This window comes from Centroberyx gerrardi, chromosome 14, assembly GCF_048128805.1.
Source record: "Centroberyx gerrardi isolate f3 chromosome 14, fCenGer3.hap1.cur.20231027, whole genome shotgun sequence".
NCBI classification, from domain to species: domain Eukaryota; kingdom Metazoa; phylum Chordata; class Actinopteri; order Beryciformes; family Berycidae; genus Centroberyx; species Centroberyx gerrardi.
Genome location: NC_136010.1, coordinates 30,461,952 through 30,484,113, shown reverse-complemented (window position 1 = coordinate 30,484,113; position 22,162 = coordinate 30,461,952). Strand labels below are relative to the sequence as shown.

General features: G+C 39.0%; 2 protein-coding genes across 4 annotated transcripts in view; one reads left to right on the top strand and one right to left on the bottom strand.

Moving 5' to 3' along the window:
• The window catches only part of dennd2da (DENN/MADD domain containing 2Da), a 53,335-nt gene extending 45,323 nt beyond the window's left edge, over nucleotides 1-8,012 (top strand). For all 3 annotated transcript variants that reach the window (XM_071901040.2, XM_078288232.1, XM_078288231.1), the window contains 6 exons: nucleotides 5,359-5,507; nucleotides 5,787-5,958; nucleotides 6,131-6,181; nucleotides 6,364-6,445; nucleotides 6,614-6,859; nucleotides 7,636-8,012. In XM_071901040.2, the coding sequence (XP_071757141.1) occupies nucleotides 5,359-5,507; nucleotides 5,787-5,958; nucleotides 6,131-6,181; nucleotides 6,364-6,445; nucleotides 6,614-6,859; nucleotides 7,636-7,703 (768 nt within the window). In that variant the 3' untranslated portion in view covers nucleotides 7,704-8,012. The remainder of the gene's footprint in view (nucleotides 1-5,358; nucleotides 5,508-5,786; nucleotides 5,959-6,130; nucleotides 6,182-6,363; nucleotides 6,446-6,613; nucleotides 6,860-7,635) is intronic.
• Nucleotides 8,013-8,148: 136 nt separating this feature from the next.
• On the bottom strand, nucleotides 8,149-21,305 carry dram2a (DNA-damage regulated autophagy modulator 2a). Its single transcript, XM_071901042.2, has 7 exons — nucleotides 21,175-21,305; nucleotides 16,456-16,523; nucleotides 14,911-15,053; nucleotides 11,330-11,507; nucleotides 10,506-10,588; nucleotides 10,236-10,328; nucleotides 8,149-8,285 (listed from the first exon to the last, which is right to left on the bottom strand). The coding sequence occupies exons 1-7, from the start codon at nucleotides 21,303-21,305 to the stop codon at nucleotides 8,163-8,165; spliced, it is 819 nt and encodes a 272-aa protein (XP_071757143.1). The 3' UTR covers nucleotides 8,149-8,162.
• Nucleotides 21,306-22,162: the final 857 nt, after the last annotated feature.

The following is a 22,162-nucleotide window of genomic DNA, read 5'->3' as shown; positions in this document are numbered from 1 at the left end:
ATCAAAACCATTCAGCTTCAAAATTCAGCTTGAAAGGCATATTTCTTCATATGCACTAACTGAAATAATAACCAAAGCTGCCAGCTGAAACTTTCTGCCTAAAACTCCATCCTGTCCTTCTCCATCATTAGCCAGGATGACTTGGCTGGTCAGCCACTACAGGAAGTAAACAAAACGGAGCAAAATAAACCCCCAAAAACAACAACAAGCCCAGATCCTGAACAGCCGCACGCCGCCCTCTAGGGGCCTAATAATGAATTAAGATACGATAAAATAAGATAGTACTTTATTGATCCCCTTGGGATGTAGAGGGCCTCAGTGTTGACTGACTATTTGCCTGATCTGAAAATGCCTTTTCATGCTGCCGTGGGAAAACAAGCACAGATCCTGTACAGGTCCACTAATGCTACTTAAATACCACAAGGTAATAGCGTTACTCAACGTTAAAGTTTGTAGGGCAGCAGAAGACGAGTTATCAGGTTACTGTTTATAAATCCCTTTACTAACACAGGGGAGTTTGGAGCAAATTGTGGAATGTTAAGTTTCACTTTTTTTTTCACAACAAGAGACTCTGGGATTGAATACAAAGCTGCTGGTCTGCTGGTCATCGCCAAATGACAGACATGACGTGATGTGACATGAAAATACAATTAGAGACATTAGAGACATTAGAGATCCATTCAGATCAATTTCTATACATTGACCAACTTTTGATTTTGCCTATGTATGGGAAACACTGCATCTTGCAGCCAAAGACGCCCTCTGAACAATGCTGCGTCAATTGCGTGAATTTATTTTTAAGGCCTTAAACATTTCAAATGAATCGCAAAAATGAATGCGTTAATTTTCCCAGTGCCTATCTGAAGTTCAAAGTGCCTATCTAAAAATTATCAAGGATAACACAATAAAGCTCGAAAGATTTCCATTGTGGTCCTTCAGAGGAAGGACTGGTGAAAGGGGAAAAGGAGAGGAAGAGGCGAATGTGTCTTAAATCCAGTTACTAGAGGTGTTATTTTTTCCACCAAGTGTCTTTGTGCTGCATGTCCACTCTTAGATTAATCCAGAATATGGTTAGTAGTACAATATGCGTCTTTCTTAGCATCTTAACTTTACTAGCTGTGTTCAATTAGCTATGTTAATTTTTTAATTAGCTTTAATTAGCTGTGTTCAATTTTTATATTGGTCTTAAATTTAATTCCAGGTAGCATTAAAAGCTCTTAAAAAGTCTTAAATTTGGCTTTCTGAAACCTGTAGATACCTTGATAAAATACAATTTTATGTCTGTATATCATACAGATTTATGTCTGTCTAAAAAGGTGGTAAACTCTTCGCAAATAAAAAGGTGAGTTTAGATCCTCTACATCCTTCAAGTTCAAGTTCCGTTTTATTGTCATCTCCGCTGCATAAATCTACATATATTAGGGATGTTCAACATAAATCGATGATCGATTTATTGTTTGTTATGTATCACGTCGATTAACCTTAACGGTTAACGACTGTTTGAATTACGCAATTGCAGCCGGTTAGTCCAACTGCACAAATGGCCATTAAACCAAAGTGGAGAGCTACTTGCAAGAAATGCCTCCACCACTTGATACGAATCCATTGGACTGGTGGAAAGCCAACCAGGTAGGATTCCCAGGCTGACAGCACTAACGCAGCGGTGCCTCTGCACCCCGGGACCTCTGTCCCGTCAGAGGGTGTCTTCTCTGCCACTGGGCTGACGGTGGACAGACGAGGCGTATATGGTGCGTTACTCTGGAGTGTTTGGACATGCTGATCTGTATAAATTAAAATGTTAGGCAACAGGCCTAAAACAGTTAACCTGACGATTTGATCAACAATAGTTTTTTTTATTTCCTTAGGAGTTTGGAAACGTTATTTCAGTGGGATTAATATTGGAATATGAGAATGCCAGATGAAAATGTGGCAGGTTTTTACGAGCCATAACCGCATCGCCTACATAGACTAATACTATAATAATATTCTTATTTTGTCGAAGTGTGTGTAGTGGCACGTGTTTGTTTTTTTTTTGGGGGGGGGGGGTCAAACATCGATGTTTGATTGTTAACTAACAGTGCAAATCGATCAAGAGTTTTTTTGAAAATGTGCATCCCTAACATATATACATCTAAATATACAGAGACTGAGCACAGTGACATAAGATAGAGGCTGTGGGAGGGGTGGGAGCTGTCCTTGACAATGCTGGAGGCTTTCCGGATGCAACTGTTGTGAAAAATGTCCTGAATGGAGGGAAGAGCGGTACCGATGGTGTTTTCTGCTGTCCTCACTATCCACTGCAGGGACTTACGGTCTACATTGTTGCAGGTCCCGTACCACACAGTGATGCAGTGAGTCAGTATGCTCTCAATGGTGCCCCTGTAGAATGCAGTCAGGATGGGGGTTGGGAGTCTGAACCCGGAGAGGCTGCTGCAACTTCTCGTGCTGTCATCTTGCGAAGGTCACAGCCCTCTCAATCTAATGCCAAATGTTTACTTGTCCAGTCATACTGAGGAAGGCTGCTGGGTCTCAGCAAAGCTACAGTCTAACCCACTGACTATGAAGTGAGATATTCTATGCAGGTGTGTTAGTGTAGAGTTGTGTCTGAACCTGCCCAGCATTACCTAACCTTTTCTTACAGTCAAAATCCCACAAATATCTATCCTGTCATGCCACATTCCATGTTTCAGCCCTCTTGCACAATCAGGTCTCACACAAGCACACACTGCTGGATATGTTAGACATTATGTATGCTAGAGATACTGTTTGACTAGCCTTCAGGTTAAAAAGAAGAGCACAAACCATGCTTTATGCCTATGGAAAGCCCTTTGTCCATCATAGTGTGTGATTCATCACAGGTGTGATGAAATGAGACAAAGTTTATGGTTTGTCCATTCACAAGACTGCATTGAGAGATAACATGAAATTATATTGATCCTTGTGAAATTGGGTCGTTGCAGCAGGAAATAGTAATAGGATACCACAGGAAAAATATAGATTATAAAACAGAAAGATAATATAAACAATTACAATTATGAAAAAAGTGGCTTTTAAGAATCACTGGCCTCACTATTGTTACCACTGGCCCAGTGACATATTAGTTCACTCTGACTTAACAAAGTCGAATGGTCAAGAATTGATAACCTAACCATGAGAAAAGAAGAAAGACATGAGACAGGGGTTTTAAAAAAATGTTTGGTTGCTGTAGCTTTTACGGTTTCTGAGATCCAGATACTTTTAGGGCAGAAGAAGAAGCAGAATAACAAAAACAATTGGGGTTCCAGCACTTTGTGCTTGGACCCCTAATAATCCAAACAAAAACAATAGGGTTTAGCACTTTGTGTTTGGACCCCTACTTAACCGTCAGTGGTGTTAGCAAGCTAAAATGGTGTCATCACTTTCATAGTGTGTTACAAGAAATGTTGGACTTAGGCTTAGGCCGCAGTATCTCGGAGGTCTGGAAAGATGTCTCCAGGCCAGCGGGAAAATGGCAGTGTCGAGCCCTATAATCATATGCAGCCAATAATTTCTCGACATGTTATGTAGACTGTATGAGCAGGAAATATGGAAAAGAATATAGATTATTGACATGTATGGACTTACTTACAGTTCTTACTTAAAGTATCAATTGCTTACTTAAATATAGATTACTAAATATGAAATAGGTGATATCAGGTTCTGAAATGACCACCTGCCAAATGCCAGTAAAATTAATTTTCTTATCTTTGGCAGATATACAATGGTCACCCACTACATTGGCCAGTACCTTTTTGAGACGATAATGTCAATGGCCTTATACAGTCTTTGGTCTTTGTCTGTTCTGAAACTTTGTCCCTGCTGACCACAGTACACTCTCTGACCATAAGCCAATCAATCAAAGCAAAAAAAAATGGCTCTGATTGCAGCATCTCTGGACTTGCATGGCAGTACACTCTCTGACCATAAGCCAATCAATCAAAGCAAAAAAAAATGGCTCTGATTGCAGCATCTCTGGACTTGCATGGCTGAAAGTTATCTAAAGATTGTAGGTACTACAAATCGTTTGGCTGTCATAGGCCAATCAGTTTAGTGGCAACTATTTGACAAAATGAACAATAGTAATAAACACAAAGTCTGATACTCATGAAACATACCCACCTCATCAAAAGGTGACTATGCTTTGGCTTGCAAAAGTCTGGGAAATTTGGCCCATAAGTGGTGCCACAGCAGAAAAATTCTAATAATTCTTAAAACGTTTGCTTGATAATGTTTGGAATTTGGAAATTTGGAATGCTGTGTCTTGAACAAAGATTGTAACAGGATCTATGAGGTCAGGTTGATCAATGAAAAAAGATGGCTGCCGTCAGCCAATCACGTGATCAAGTGATTAGTTCCTCCCCTTTAGATGAATGTGTGCTAATCAGTGAAATCACCTGCTGTAGTGTTTGCTTAGAATGAAAACCTGCACAAACTCAGCCCTCCATGGCATATGATTGCCCACACCTGCGCTAAACACTCTTTTATTAACCTAGTCTTCTTGAAACTTGGCACCTATGTGCTACTGTTATCCAAGTACCAGAGCTTAAAATTCTGCGATGATTGGCCAACAGGGGGTGCTACAATTAACAATTTTACATTTTGGCCTATAATTTTTGAACCATTAGAAGTTAATCAACATTATTTTTTCCCAGGATTTTCTGGGTCACATTGAATATAGAAAATGTTTTGCTCTCTGCATTTTTTTCTGTCCACCATTTTGAATTTTTTGATAAACCTATTTTTGCAAAGCCCTGCCATAGGCCAGTCAATTTTGGGGTGTGGCACCTGTTTCATGGAATGAGCCATAACTTGTGAATACAAAATTAAATCTTCACAAAAGTTGACAAATGTGGTTGCTCCATCCTTACACCTCAGCATATCAAATTTTGTGAAATTTCGAATCAGTAATCAGATGAAAACTCTTAATGAAGTTGAAATTTGGTGTGCTGTGTCTTGGTCCAATGTCCTATGAAAATCTGTAAAGTTTAAAGTCTAAACCATATGTACAGAATGATGAGTTGGCGAATATGTGGTACTACAGTTCTCTGTGTGTATCCTACTGATTGCTGGTAATAGCTATATCAAGTAGTAATAGTAGTAGTAGTATTATCTTGTGTTTCAGTGGAGAGTTTCAGTGTTCCATGGTCTAATTGCTGTTTCAGAGGCTTTTCCACCCTGACTAGAATAGAATTCTGGAGGAAACACAAAATAAATTAAATACATTATATTTGGCAATCAGCAGCTTCTTCCAAAAAAATAATCAAATAATCGTTTTCAGTTCAGTAATGACGTGCTGGTAACAGTGTTGACATATTTGTGACAGTGGTGACTCTCCATTAGATCATCAGGCTGACTCGACCCTTGGATTCGTGGCTGGAGCACGTCAACTTCGCAACACTCTTCGGCTGCCTGACAGATGAGGAGGTATTGCTGGTGTTTGCCTCCGTTGTCCTGGAGAGACGGATCATTTTCATTGCTGATGAATTGGGGTATTACACACTCACCTGTACACTCACAGATATACACAAGTCATGGAGAAGTACTCAGGCTTACTCATGCCTGGCCTTAGGAACTAGAAGTCGAACGTATTGTCTCGTACTAGCATTTCTAACTGTCTCTGCTTGTAATATCTTTGCAACCAAAACTCTGGTGAAAATACATTTTGATGAATTGATATGATTGTTCATGACTAAAAACCAGGTCAAAAACCTGAACTATCTCTTTATTACCAAAAGGTCTGATGTCAGCATTACTGTCTCTCTCTACAGCACCTTATCCCAAGTCATTCATGCAGTAGCAGCCCTCCTCTACCCGTTTACCTGGCAGCACACCCTCATCTCTATCGTTCCAGAGATCCTCATCGACGTAGTGATGGCACCCACCCCCTACCTGCTTGGGGTCCAGAAACGCCTGCTGGAGCAGGTCACCGACCAAAGCGATGTGAGTTATCTTAACAAAACATTGTCTTTCAAAGCAGATTTAAGTTTTACTTACACCTTAGGACTACTTTGTGAATTTGTAGGACAGGCTGTGGGGGGTCTTACAGATATTAGTAGTGGATTAATTATTGAGTGGCCTATTCATTCTTCTCTTTCTTCCCTCTATAACACAGTTGCTTGTGGTAGACTTATCTGAGGATAAAAAGGAGACCTTCATTGTTTCTGTAAGTGTGTGGAAATATTGTGTTGTCTTGATTAAAATGATGAAAATGCCATTCTAAAAATGTGGGAAAGGTTTTGAATGTACATTTTAAAAACAATCTTTTGGTTCTCTATTATGATTTTAAAATTGAGAGGAAACTTAATCATTTTGTCAACCGTGCTGTAAAATTCCTCCTCTTTCCAGATTGGCGATGAGAAGTCTATTCTGCCCCCTAAGCTCCAAAATGAAATATTACAGGCATTAGGAGACAGAAAAGAAGGAGCAAGTAAGTAAACTGGACCCAAAATCAAACACGGGTCTGCACCAGTTTTCCAAAGGACAACGGATACTAGACATCTGCGTGGTTTGAATATCATTAAACAATTCTTGCCATTTTAAATGTTGCATTGATCTACACAAAATGTCTTTGAAAACAGTATGGCATTTCTTTCAGCTGTGGAGGAGTTGAACCGAGTGGTATCGGAAGCCTTCCTGCCTTTCTTTGTGGAAATAGTCGGCCATTATGCCTTGTATGTGAAGTACAGCGGTCCTGGGGAACGGGGGATGTTTGAGCAGAGAAGTTTCTACAAGGCCATCAAGTCCAAGACCACTCGGCACTTTGTCAAGAAGTTCATCCAGACTCAGATGTTTGACCTCTTCATCCAGGAGGCAGAACAGCAGCAGCCTGGACCACAGCAAGGTGAGGAAGTAAAAAGGAAGTATTAAGACCACAGATGTGTTCTTGCGGCATAAAAATAGTCCAGGCACTTGTGGGTTTGAAAGTTGAAAAGTCATTAAATGGAGAGGGCTAAGACATTAAAGTAATAATCTGTTGTATTTTGATGTACATCATACAGTATATGTCAGTTTTTGCTTCTCTATTGACAATTGATATAAAACAATAGTGATTCAACCTATACCCAGTTCATGATAGCTTTTAAATGTGTTGTTCTAAACACCCAGTGTCAGGGAAGTCGCTCACTGTGGCACACAGGAAGTGATGCGTTTAGCATTTCTGGTTTGTTTGGAATAAATAGAAGAGGAACTGGGTAGTTAGCATGAGCAGTGATAGCCACCATGGCTGAACAGACAAAGAAAAGAGCACCACCTACAGAAACTCAAACTGCATCAACAGAAAATCCAAGGAAAAAGTTGTCACAGTACTGTACACACTGTTTGATAGACAAGTGATCTCTGTGCAGTGGAAAACACCACAGCAATGAGATCTTAGCACCAAAGATGGAAACAAAATAAAAACCCAACACACAAAGATGGAGACAAAATTAAAAAAACAAGGATCTTAAGAATTACCACTCAAAACCTATATATTTCCTTTTTTACTTCTCCAAGAGTACCTGTCGCTTTTAGTTTCTTTCCTCTTTGAAATCCCAAATTTACAATTTATACATAGTGGTTACATAGATGATATGATTATAGCAATGCAAACTAATGCAACCTTCTATCCTTTTTCTGCAGGAATATTTCATAAAAAGATCCTTGAATACCAGGAAAAGAAGAAAGGGGACAAGACAAAGAAGCAGTAGCTATCTTGTTAATACACTGTTTGAGACATTGTTTGTATATAAAGGATTTACGTGACAATTTAAGCAGATGTACAGTATATGTTGCGCTGTATGTTTTATTTCATGTTCAGTTTTTCTCTTAAATGATTGTGTGCAAAAGGGGAATTATGGCTAGAATTTAGTGGGTATTTTGAATGTTGCTGCTTCTCTATGAAACACTGGCAAATATCCATCTGTTGGTTCTCAGCCTGTGGCTCTAGTCTGAAATTGACACTGAATATGATGAGCAGAAAAATCATTTCAAATAAAGACTAGTTTTTTTTAAGTCTACCTATAGTAGCAAAGACTGAGCATCATATGTTTTTATATAGCAAAATCTCACGACATATATGCAATCAAATTTATGCAAAATATCAGTGGTCCTGAAAAACTTTGACAAGGAAATGACGGTGTTGTGTTACTCATTGCCTTTATTCAGATTCAGATGCTGCCAGCCAGCAGCGGTGAGTGTTCCCCATGGTGAACATGTCCTCTGATGTTGTAGTGACCATAGTCATATAGGTGGTTATTCTGCAGGACAGCCTGCACCCTAAGGTGGAGTTTCTGTGGAAACATGAAACATGGAACATGACATGACTCACATTACATGGGAATAACTGAATGACTTGAAAGTTCAAAGCAACGACAAGAAAGTACGCATTCAAACACATTCAAAGCTGTCAAGACATCATGGTTCAACTTTGGTTTCTTCCGATCAGCTTTTTCACAGTTAATACACATGTACTTATTGATGATACATTTGAGTTCATGTTTGTAATGTCAACCACAAACCAAAAATCCAGCAAGTAGTTGTTCTGCCATGGCATTGTAAGTTGTGTGATCACAACATGACTTGTGTGACAAAAATCGTTCATTTTGTTGGTTTTATTTTATATAAATATAGCGTTTCCTACACTTGACTACAGATAGTTCCGTGTTGGTGATGTCAGAATTCAGGAAGTCGAAGAAATCAGATTACTTCTCATTGGTACCACTTGGAAGTGTTTATGTGTTTAAAGGAATAGTTCACCCAAAAATGAAAATTCAGTCATTATCTACTCACCCCCATGCCAGTAGAAAATCGGGTAAAGTTTGTTAGTCCATACAACAGTCCCGGAGCTTGCCAGCTGAAGTACGTTGCAGCATTCTCCATAACAACTGAAGTTGCTGGGGACCTGTCTTCAGTCTTCAAAAAATAACAGATAATAACCATAAAATGTCTCCATCCAGCTCATCCAGCATAATCCAAGTCTCTTGAAGCCAACAGATCCCAAAGTGACTTGAAAAGACCGGCATTTACACCATTATTTAGCTGAAATCGCCACTCTACCTGTTGTTTTCAAAATGCATCACGTTGGTGCGCACCCCGGCCTCGATAGGTAAGACTAGCTCCAATTACCAGAAACAAGACTTCCAGTTTGGCCGGTTTGGTCAAAATAAAAGTGCAAGATTTGAAATGGGTAGAAATACTGTTTTAAACCAATTACTTTGTATTTAATCGTCAAATTCAGTAAGTGAGTGAATGTCATAATAATGAAAAATGCGATATGTGCCATTTTAACTATAAAAGCTGCATGTATTACACTGTGCAGAATACATACAGAACAGAGACTAAAGTGGACATCAAACATTAATATGGGTGTTCACTTATTGAATTTGACAATTAAATACAAAGTAATTGGTTTAAACAGTTTTAATTCATTTCTTCATTTCTACCTATTTTTCTCGCTTTTATTTTGAAGGCTAAATGGCCAAACTGGAAGTCTTGTTTCTGGTAATTGGAGCTAGTCTTACCTATCGAGGCCAGGGTCCATGTAAACGTGATGTATTTTGATAACAGGTAGAGTGGCGATTTCAGCTAAATAATGGTGTAAACAGACTTGGATTATGCTGGATGAGCTGGATGGAGTAATTTTATGGTTATTTTCCATTATTTTTTGAAGACTGAAAACAGGTCCCCAACAACTTCAGTTGTTTTGGAGAACGTTGCAACGTACTTCAGCTGGCAAGCTCCGGGACTGTTGTATGGACTAACAAACTTTACCCGATTTTCTACTGGCGTGGGGGTGAGTAGATAATGACTGAATTTTCATTTTTGGGTGAACTATTCCTTTAACTTGGAATGCCCACATCCAAAATATTATTACTCGTGAATTTAAAACAAACCATATATGAACTGCAGCAGATCGCTGTTCGCTTTTACAGTGGAGTTGAGTGTATTACTGTGAATATAACTCTTAATTTCGATTTTTTATCACCTTGGACTGCCGACATTGGTGGATTCGCTGCAGTGTTTGCCACTTGTGTTGACACTTCGGCACATCATGACACCACCATGACAAGAAAAAATCCCACATATGCTACTTGTAATTACCACTAGGGGGCTGATGTGAATGGTTTTTCCCAGTCGGCAGGTTGCATTTACAGTAAATTTGACATGACATGAATATGGCATAAGCCCAGTTTCTTCTCTGTTCATTTTTTAATTCAACTTATTGGAATTGCAGCTTTTACCTGAAAGTCTCTGATGTAGGTGAGGAAGAACATAATGAAGGAGAAGGCTAGCAACCACTCTGATGCTGTACTGACTAGATGAGCTGTGTAACCCTGGAACAGATGGGCGAAAATACACATTTGCAAGGCCAAAAAAGCAGTGTAAGCAAATTATGGTACACTGCTGGATTAACTACTCTAACAGGTCTAGGTTGAAGTTCAAGATGAGCTTTAAATGTGTGTATGTGTGAACAGAGTATCAAAAACTGAATTAGTGTGGCAATTGCTCACCTTCTCCCCTGGTCTCCAGTGTAGCTTACTGGTCACATCTACACCTGGTAGGTCATCATAGAGGATCACTGATGACACAAACACTGTGTGTGTGTGTGTGTGTGTGTGTGTGCGTGCATGTGTGCATTTGTGAAACAGAGGGGAAAGGTGGTGAGAAAAACAAAATGCTTTAAGATGCACAGTGAACACTATTTGAGATCAAAATTGTTAATAGAGTTCATCGTTTTAGCTTTCAGAAAGGTCTTTAATTACTAATGCAAGAGGTTGAAAGAATAGAACAGTGGTCTTCAACCATGTGCCATCAAGGTCTAATGTGGCATTCACATCATGTTGGAAGAAGCAGAAGAATGGAATGACATCCCGTTGCTACAACTTGGTGTTCACATGTTGAATGGCCACATCCAAGATGGCAGAAGTAAGATCAATGGTTGTTGAATTCCTTCTTAATATCCTAATGTATTTTATGATAAACTGATATTATCTTCCTCTGAAAGACCTCAAGGATGGAAAGAAACCGACATTGGTGGATTCCTGCCATGTTTGCCACCACCAGGAGGCAAACGTGATGTTTTTTTTCCCAGTTGGCAGCTTGTATTTACCGTGAATCTGATTGACATGAATACGGCAGAAGACTGCATGTCTTCATTCCAACCAAAAACTACCGCAGCTTACTTCACTGGTGCAGTTTTTGGTTGGAATGAAAACCTGCAGACTCTTGGTCTCTTGGCCTCAATGGTATATGATTGAAAACCACTGGCCTAGACCATCTTGTGGGCTTTCTGTGCCCACTAGATGGTTACAGATGTTATGGATGTTGTGCTCACTAGTGATGACGCTAGCCAGAGTCCAGAGCCCTACAGCAGTACGAGCCCACAGGATGTCCTTTCTGTGGAAGCGAGGCTGCACATAGTAAGACATGGCTGTCTGGACGAGGATGTAGAGCACTCCTGAGCCAAAGGTCAACGTCGCCCCCAACAGATGCACAGAGATGATGGCACTTCTCTGAGGAATGGCAAAGATACCGTATGCTATTCTGTTCTCCAATGCAAACAAGTGTGCCCGGGCAGTAAGTGTATATGCCAAGATGCCAAAAGTGATGTGAAAAGTGAAAAGTATCACACTGGACCGAACAAATGAATACAGCTCTTACTGGGTGACATGCATACAATCAGATTTTTATCTTCAAGTGTAGGGAAGAGCGGGGCAAGTTGTCACATGAGAAAGTTGTCTCAGTGGCTTTATTTCTGAAACTAAATATTTTAGAGCCAAAATTCCAATTACAAAAATGTTTACTTTCTTAATAAGAGGTTACCTATGTTGATTACAGCAGCCTAAGTCAAACCACTCTAACATAAAAACAAGTTGTATAACTGAAAGTAAATAATGAAAATCTTACACATAAAGGCAAGGGTCAGCTATAACCTGATAATAAATTTGAATGGTTTAGTCAAGCTATGTGCTAAGGGAAGGGATCTTTGTCAGGAATGCCTGGTTGGGGCAGTTGTCACATTGATTTCGGGGGCATGTTGTCATAACTATGCAAAACCTTTTCTTTTTTTTTCGGTTAGACATAGCTTTACATTCATTGTTTTCTGAATAAATATTATGTTGGTACTTGAACCCACAAACCTTTGGCTTGTGTAGCAAGTGGCCTCACTGCTGGACCACCTACAGCCACAGAGGGTAGGCTGCATAGGCAGATTACTATTATTACTGTTATCTTTAAGTGAAGAGAGGAGAAGTCATTTTACATCATAAAATATCAAATTGAATGTGTATATATTAAATGTATCATACTGAATACAGAATTTGTGTTTGTCGGTTTGTCGGATGGGTGAGGGAGGGTTTATTGTACCTGGTGTATGGTGTGTGTTGATTTCTGAAATTAAGTATGTGGTTTTCAATACAAGAGTATGTTTTTCATGTTATTAATAATATATAACTATACTAATATATAGGGTGCACAAACACAGCACACTATGTGACAACATGCCCTGTCAAGTTGTGTTTCATCAGTAATAACTTTTGCTTCCAGTAAATTATGTAAAAATGCCATTTTTTACAGAAGAACTTAATCAAGCTAGAAAAATATATATTGTATCTCAGTAGTAAGGCACTGCTGAGAAATACATGAGTAAAAAGTGTGACAACATGCCTGGTCTCCCCTAGTTACAAACATTTCCATTAACATTTTGGCATTTATAATTTTTTTTCTTACCTGAATTGTATTTTGGTATGCTCAAAATCAGCGTGTGGTTGGACATGTGTGGGGGCAGATACCGAAGAGGTTTCTACTCAGAAATTTTTATTCTTAATGCAAAGTCACTTTAAGTAATTGTAACCACCAATTCTAACCACCTAACCCATGTTTTACAAATGAAATCCTTATGTTACGACTACGAATTTACACCTTCAGTTCTCATTTTGCATCTGCATCTATATATTTACTGATTATTTTTTACATTCAGACTTTTGGCTGTTTGTATCCCCACTCGTAAAACTCGATTCATACGTAGACAGCATTTTCCTGAGACTAGTACATTGAAAAACCCAAGCAACATCCTTTCCGGTTATAGCTACATTCTGTTGAGTTGTAGGCTAAAAGTGCCTTATGAGTTATGTTTCTCTTCTGGCTGAGATATACCCGCCAAACCTATAAAACACAATCCGTGTCCGTCTTTATAGATGTAAATGTTGATACGTAATTGTAAAGGATTGTATGTGTTTATACAACAGTTAGTTACGGTAATTTGATTGGACAAGTGGCGTTCCATGAGTGCTGATATACAGTATAACAGCACTGGGACTTTTTACTGTATCACTCTGGTTCACAGGTGTTCTAATGTAACCGTTGATTACACAAAATTCTAACTTCATTTACCCAGCAACTTCTAGTGACAGCGCAAATATGGATACATTTCCGAAAATTACATTTGACCTAATGGTCATCAGAGGAGGATGAGGGGGAGGAAAGCAAGCGGAAATCATCCGCGGCCTGTGGCCTCGTGCCTAGGACCAAATCACAGCTGTGCTGTGGCACCTGAATTTCCCCAAGGGGATTAATAAAGTGCTATCTTATCTTATTTTATACAGTACAACAGCACTCCCTCATGTGATATTGCTTAAGTGTGTGTGTGAGAGAATTGTATCTGCAATCCTACTTATAGATCTACATAACTGAGTTTGGGTTTTAAATCACTTTTTTTACATTTGAGGCATTTCACAATGTTGAATTTATGTATGATTTGTTTGAGGGAAATATACCTCAATACCTAACCTCCTAAATGTGGTTTCCCGCTGGCCAGGAGGGAGCCACGTTGGTGCTGCAGCCTCGCTGGTGCTGCAGAACTGGATTATCCGTCTTGAGCACGGTGCTGCTGGAGACGCACGTCGCATTGGTTATTGACCTTTTTCACTGACTGAATGGAAGGGGTTAGGGAAGTTAAATTAACCAGGGTTTCTTGGCTAGCTAGTTTGTCTGTAGGTGATAGAGGTTATGCCTTGACAACAAGGCTGATGACTAACCCTCAGAGCCCTCAGGAGTGATCATATAATTATCATGCGCACACTCGCTCTGCCACAGAGCACCATAGGTGCGTTGGACAGCCAAATTACTTCTTTTTTTTTTTCACTTCTGACAACACTTCTATTTCAGAGTTTGAGCTTTTCATCTTTGTTCTCTTTGCCATCCTCCACCATTCCAGTAGTGCTTTCAGTCCCTTCAGTCAGCAGGCCTTTTATGGAGTTGTCCGAGCGTCTACCTATGTTAATCAGCATGAACAGGCATGCACATCCAATTTACAAACAAGTGACATTCATCATCAGATACACCTGGGATACGCAAAAATAGATTGCGCATGTTTCATGAATCCCATGTCTGTTCTTTGTAGGCATGTTTCTTAAGAACAAAAGTAAGAAAAATTTAAGAAAAGTTTTGTGAATCAGGCCCCATCTTTATAGGGTGATATATATCCTTAGACAATATTGTCCTTTTATTAAAAATGGGATCTGGTTGAGTCAATGCCATCCACTTCTAATATGATGGACATGATGTAGTTTGATTGATTACATATTTATTGTAGAATTGATCAATACACTGGTTTGTGTATTGGAAGCCCTTAGCCTGAAATGACTCGAATGTAGTAGTACCAGTAATAGTAGCAGTAGCAAAAGAATTCTAGAGGAAACACCGAATACTAGTCTTCTTTCTCATTTTGCTAATTTTTGGCAGGAAATGGTCAAATTTAAAGATATTGAAAAACAGTACAAAACATCAACTAATGACAGCTTTAATCCAAATAAATTGATATCAGCCATCAAAACCCATATCAGTCAAACCCTAACATATAGCATTCTGAATTAAGAAATAACTGTAAAACTTTTATAAACTTTTTTAAACGTTTACCTGAAAATTTGCAACAATGCACATGCCCAGTGAGGTCAGAAAGCCCAGAACCAGAGCAGCGGAGTTGAGTCGGTGCAGCCTGGGTTCACCTCCTATAGCCAGGGCTTCCACCTGTTTATACCGCACATAGACAGTGGATTGACCTACACACAAAGACACATAAGGGCATGATTATGAATGTGAAATTATGGTTCCTGATGCAATACATACTGATGTATAGAAAAATATGAATGGTTTGTGCTGTGTGTTTGAGAAACTTTAGCAATCAAAATGATTATTGTGTCTTCAGTGTACAAACATAAAAAAGTGAATGTTTTTCAAGCTTATACTGCTACTGCTACTAGGGCTACTACTAATACTGCTGCTACAACCACTGTTACTACTACTACTACTACTAATACGACTGCCATCAATACCGCTATCACTGCTGCTACTACTGCTACTACTACTAGCACTATTACTGCTATTACTACTACTGCTGCTAATACTACTACTACTGCTGCTAATACTACTACTACTGCTGCTACAGCTACTGCTTCTACTACTATACTATATTTAATTGTATTTTTATTTCGTAAAAACGTTTTTTATTTTCAATTACATGATGATTTTATTCAGAATTACATTTTTCGAAGTGGCTCTTTTATTTCCCTTTTCCCTTGTTCTTCACTTTTTCCTTGCTCCTCTTTTTGTCATGGCGCAGCCAAGGGCATCATGTGACAAATTCAGGTCAGTCAGTCAGTCAGTCAGACATCTGTCACTTTGTGAGATGATGAGCTTCGTAAGATGGCCTCTAGAGGGCGTCTTTGACTGCGAGATATGGTGTTTCCCATACAGAGGCACAAAATCAAAAATTGGTCAATGTATAGAAATGTATCTAAATCGCTATTCTGGCTTTTTTTAGCGCCATTTGGACCATTGGGCAAGACCACCCTCGGAGCCAGGAAAAATAATCGCTATTCTGGCTTTTTTTAGCACCATTTGGCCCATGGGGTGAGACCACCCTCGGAGCCAGGAAAAATAATCGATTGCAAAGGATTACCCAATCAGCAAATAGATCCCACCCCATTCTCTTTGATTGACAGCTGAGGCATTATGAAAAATGTCATTATGAAATAAAAAGAGGAGCAAAGAAAGGGGGCTAAATGAAAGCCACTTGGAAAAATTTAATTCTGAATAATATCATTGTGTAATTGAAAATAAAAGCCATTTGAAAAATAAAAAAAATAATTTATGAAATAAAAATACAATTAAATATAATCATGTTATGAAAGCAATAATTATGAAATAATCCTATTTAATAATTTTGAAATGAAAGAAAAAAACAATCAATTATTAATTTATTCACTGATTATATTATATATTTCTATATTTATTTAGGTAATTATTTATTTCACTGAGATATTTATTTATTTTATTGTGACTAATTTGGTTCTCCAGTTTTCTACCAGTTTGATGTTGTAGTCATTGAAAGACAGCACTGTTATAGAAGAATATAGTGTGTCAAAGCCAAGGAGGATGTTGACACAACAACCACAGTCTTACCGAAAAAGGAAGAGATGCTTAGCATGAACCCAAAGAGACAGCTCTCAGGGATCTCAGAGCTTGTATCACTGTGAACACAGAGATAAACCATAAAAAAGAGTAATACACAATCTCTGAGAATCTCATTAAACTAGAAGAATGCAATCATTGCTAAAATGATAGGAAATATTGACAAAAGCTGTTGACAATTTAATAGCTGCCAGTTCTAATCAGAGTTTAAGATCATTCACATTTTAGATTAGGTGACAAAGGAATGGTCTTACCATAAGGATTAGTCGGTGTATTTCATTCTAACCAATCTTCAACATACATACACTACATACATTCATACATACATTTATCATACTTCAGCATCGTCAAACTTTTAAAAGGACAACTAAGGCTTGATGCCTTATAAAGACATTAAAGACATACATATGCACACAGACACATGGATAGACACATTAGGGCTCAACCGATATGGGTTGTTGAAGGTTGATAACGGTACTAATATTTTTTTGTTGAACCTGTCAATAGCTGATGTTTTGTGCTGATTTTTAATATCTTTAAATTTGACCATTTTGATGCCAATTTTTTACTAAAAATTAAAAGTATTTAGTGTTTCCTCCAGAGTTGTAGCATTTAGACCATGGGACACTAAAAACCTTAAAACACCTTAAAAAAGAGAAAAAAAATGTTTTGGACATGTTGACACCAAGAGCAGGTGAACCCCATGGTATGGGTCACAAAGCAAGGCTGGAAAGAATGTTAATTGACTTGACAAATGACTTTAGCAGATTCAAATGGATAATTCTACACACCATTAGGTAGGGTTAAAGTGCAAAGAACAAGCAGAAGACAGTGATAGCTGGAGGTGACTTTAACACAATAATCAATCTTACTGCAAGCACCTCAGGTAACACCAGGACCTGACACTCCACAGAAACACTAAAACAATATATAACTGACTGGCCTTGGTGATAGTTGGTGATTGGAAAACCCATTAATCAGAGAATATTCATACTTCTCATCAATCATTTTCATCCATTTACTTTTTTCTCACCAGCAATGCAATTATATCTGATATCTAAGATTGCAGAATTCACCCCATCATCATCGGTGATCATGCCCCTTTATCCTTTACTCTTAACAAGAATCATACAAATCATCAGTAGATGGCACCTCAAAAAATCTCTACTTAAAGGGATAGTTCAGTATTTTGAACCCTGGGCCAAATAACATGTTTTCCGTCAAGATCCCTATTAGTAGAAACTATTTGTGCATCACTAGATGCACAAAACGCATTTGATAGAGTAAATTGGACTTTCTTATTTGCAACTTTATCAAATTTGGTTTCGGAGAGTTGTTTATTCAATGGATACAAACTCTGTACAACTCACCAATGGCCACAGTCACCACTAACGGACTAGCATCACAGTTAGTTTCAAAAAAGGAATCCAAAATAACCACACACATCACAAGATCAGCCTTTATGCAGATGATGTATTGCTTTTACTACAAGACACATCAAACTCTCTAAAAGAAATAAACTCCTTTTTGCAAATATCTGACTACACAAACTGGACAAAATCAATCAATCAATCAATCAATCATCAATCAAATTTCATTCCACTTTAAAAGCAATAGGAGGTGACCTAAACTGCTGGAAAAACCTACCTCTCTCTTTAACTGCTCTCTCTTTAGCAGAATAGTGACCAGTAAAATGTTCATACTTCCAAAAGTCAACTACTTCTTCAAAATCATTCCCATACAACCCACCATTAACTGGAAGAAATAGAGCGGATAGAACAGTCATTTCCATTCAAATCAATGTTCCAGTACGCTTGGAGTGGCAGCCATTTTGTATGTGTACCGTTGGGCTAGCTGAGGCGAAAGGTTTTGCAGCAAGGACCAAAGCAGTGGAAAACTGGCATCTTGCACCATCTCCATCACCTTGCTGCCAGCAGGGAGGCTACTTAAGGATTGTTGGACCAATTTGGGTTTGATCGCTTTATATTACTGTTATAGCCTAAATTGTAAACTGCAATGATTGATATGAAAATATGGTTATAGGCAGTGGTATTTTTTATATTAACATTCCCTTGAATTATTTTTAACATTTCTGTTGTGATCAACATAAAGATGATGTTAATATAAATTTTATGACCTCTGGTTATGACTCTTTAATGGGGAAGAGCTGCTTTGGCAACAATTCAGTCATTGCAGCGGTGGTCTTTTACAAGTTGCTGCTGTCTTTTTAAGTAGCTAGGTCAAAAGTTTTGACATCTTTGCACGAGTAGAACTGGTTATAGTTGAGTTAATCTCACTTTCAGCTGATGCCCGTTAGCTGTTTAAAGTTAGCGCACCCCAGCCTCGATAGGTAAGACTAGCTCAAATTAGCAGAAACAAGACTTCCGGTTTGGCCGTTTAGCCTTCAAAATAAAAGTGTGAGATTAGAAAATAGGTAGAAACTCTAAGAAAATCCTTTCCATGAACTAACTATGAACTAATATCCTCCTCCAACACAACATCACTTCCAGTAAAAGAATGGGAAAAAAACGTACCAACTTCTGGTGTAAAATCTGCAGCAACACCTTCTCAATGACTAACAATACTAACCTACAATTTATACAGTACAAGGTAATCCACAGAGCACACATTACTCAGCACAAGATGTATAAAATGGGATTCACAGACTCAGACACGTGCTCAGAATGCACACTAAACACCTAAGATAACTATCTCCGCTCCACCTGGTTCTGTCCACCAACTCAGCATTTCTGGTAAGAAGTCACTGACAGACTATCCCTTATTATGAGCTGTAGCATTCCAGTATCCCCATCCCTCTGTTTACTTGACAACTTCTCAGCAATCAACCCACTAATCCACAACACCAAACCCATACTCATCGCCTTAACCTCCTTAATTTGAAGTCCAGAAATAACCCTAAATTATGTCCCAATCTTGCAGTCCCTCTGCAAGATTGCCCTATCTCCTCATTAGTGTGTATCTGGTCTATGTCTATCTACTGTATGTCTGTCTATGTCTGTCCACTCTAGTTGTTCAGTCTATGTCCTGTCTGTGTCTGTCCTCTTTGGTTGTTTATCACCAATATTAATCTGCTGTATCTATTAGATGTATTTTGTTTTGCTTTATTTTGTTTTATGTCCTTCCCTCAGAGAGGTTTCACCATAATGTTTTGTTACAATTGTAATTAAAAATAAAGTTGACCTCCGAAGAGGGGGGGTGGTGGCAGGCCGAGTGAGTGAGTGAGTGAGTGAGTGAGTGAGTGAGTTACTTTACAGGTCCATGAATTGCTTTGCATCTAAAAAAGACAGGCCTGGATTCAAACCCACAATCTGCAACTTGAGAGGCAGTTGCTTTGCCTAGCCCCAAAGGGACACTAGATGGCGTTGATTTATACTTGCCTTAAGCATCCCAAAGACTTCTATACAAAATAACCTACCGAGCCTTTCATTTTTGTGTGTGGTTTTGAGACGGCTGTTCTGTGGTGGCTCAAACTTTCACCCTTCCTCCAAGGCCTTAGCATTATGTAGATGTTAACATCAAAGTTCCAGTAAAGTCTTTCGTTTTCCCAAAATGCAGCTTTCGGGAGCTGGGAGCTAAAGCTGAGAGTAGCTCGCTGATGATGTTGATTCTGCGCTGCTGCACGAACAGTTCACGTAGCCCTTCAGAATAAAACTCCATCGGCAATATACCAAAACCTGTGAGAGGGAAGGAGTGCACACAATACTTTGCAGGTTAAGAAACAAGTAAAATATTGTAGAAGTGGCAGGAAAGTTGAGACAGACAACTTCTCTCGTTGACTACACCAACTCATGTGTCATTTATTTTTTAACCACAGAGCAAGACAATTTACTTCGCGCTCAAAAACACAACATACGTCGAGCTGACGTCAGACTCAGAAAACCAGACTTTCTTAAAGGGACCGTGTCTCCTTAACCCTGAGAAGCACACAATATAACTGTGTGTGTTAAACATACCCAAACCACAGATTATGGTGAATAATGTCTATAGAGTCCGCCACAATATAACCTTTACTGTCGTTCCGAGCTCGCTTCTTGCAGCGCAAAGTATCACAGCAAGATCCAGGGCATCCTGGTGGTCGGCTTGTACCATGTAAACACCTTTTTCACCTGTCATCCTCCTATCTCTCCCAATCTTTCGTGTCTATCTTTACTTTGAACTGTCAAATAAAGCTGAAAATGGCAAAAAAAAAAAACAATCTTTAAAAAAAACAAAAAAAAAGCGTAAGTCCTAGAGCCACCATCTTTGACAGATGGGCTCATATGGCTCCCTACTACTCAGGCAAGGCAACCCACGCCTATTGGCTGAATGGTGGTGCTATAGCGCACATATTTATGTTTTGGTCCGTAACTCTCACAACTCCGAAAATGCAGATTACATGTGTTGGACACAAAAAGATTACTTGAAGGAAACTAAAACTACCTTAAGGTTTTGGTCGTGGATAAACAAAGACTCGCAGACACGAGTACGAGAATGTATCCATTCATTCACCCAACCCCACCCCCCAGTCTCCACACCCTTACTTTCCACCATGTTATTTCAATGTCAACGTCCTTCTTTCCTCCATGCAATCCTTGCCTGGGAAATGTATTGCTGGGAAACATATTTCTCTCACTTCTCTGCAAAGAGCACATATTTGCATTTTCAGACGTACTCATTTCAGCAAATTGCATGAAACAAGGCTGTTTTTACCTGATGTAGGGTATCACAGGGTCAATGTGGCCCAGCAGCACAGCAATGACATAGTTCAGGATGAAGGCGGCCAAGGACCAGACAACCAATGTGACAGGGAGGAAACAAACTCCCCTCTGAAACCACCACATATTTCCTTGAGAGTAAAGGATGCAGGATGCAGAAAAAAAATCCCTGTAAAACATGAGTAGCAAGCAGTCATACAGCTTACTATATGATCACACAAGCAGAGCTTTTGAAAAACAGTAACAGTTATGAAAGTAACAGATAATCACAAAACAAAATCATACTTTCTAATAACTAAAATGAACACTTTCCCACTATGGGAATCATCCTGCACAAACAAATCTGTTGTATCAATTGCATACAGGGGCAGTCAGCCAGAGGTTAAAGAAGCAAGATTGTGACCTGTGATTGTACTGCCACACGGTAGAGGACTGTGGTTGTACTGGGAAGGTGATGTGGGCAACTGTATGAATGTGAACCAAGACAGTGCTGGTAAAGAGCATGAAGCTCTGTCAACTTTCTCCAGAGAAATCAAGGTTAAAACATAAAAAATAAAATACAAAATTAACCACTTACCACATTAAAACAGCTCAAATTGACTTCCAGCCAGATTTGAGGAGAAATCAGGTCTCAAATCTGGGCATGTGAGTGTGAATGTGTTTCTCAGCTCAGTATCTCTCTCCCTCAATGGTTCGAAAGCAATGTGATGACAGGAGGAAGTGGTATAACACAGATCTGAGGCAGTATGTGGAAGTGTGTTGAATGAGTTGCATTGAAAGACCCTAGGTTGCCCCTCTGCTTAATCCAAAGCCTTGTGACTCGTGTCAGCTGACTTATCTTAAGCATCATTTCACTTTAATTTGCCAAGTTCTAGCAGGCTTCAACCACAAAAGCATGCACGCACACACACACACGCACACACACACACACACACACACACACACACACACAGAGATTTGACATTTCTCTCACTGATAAACAA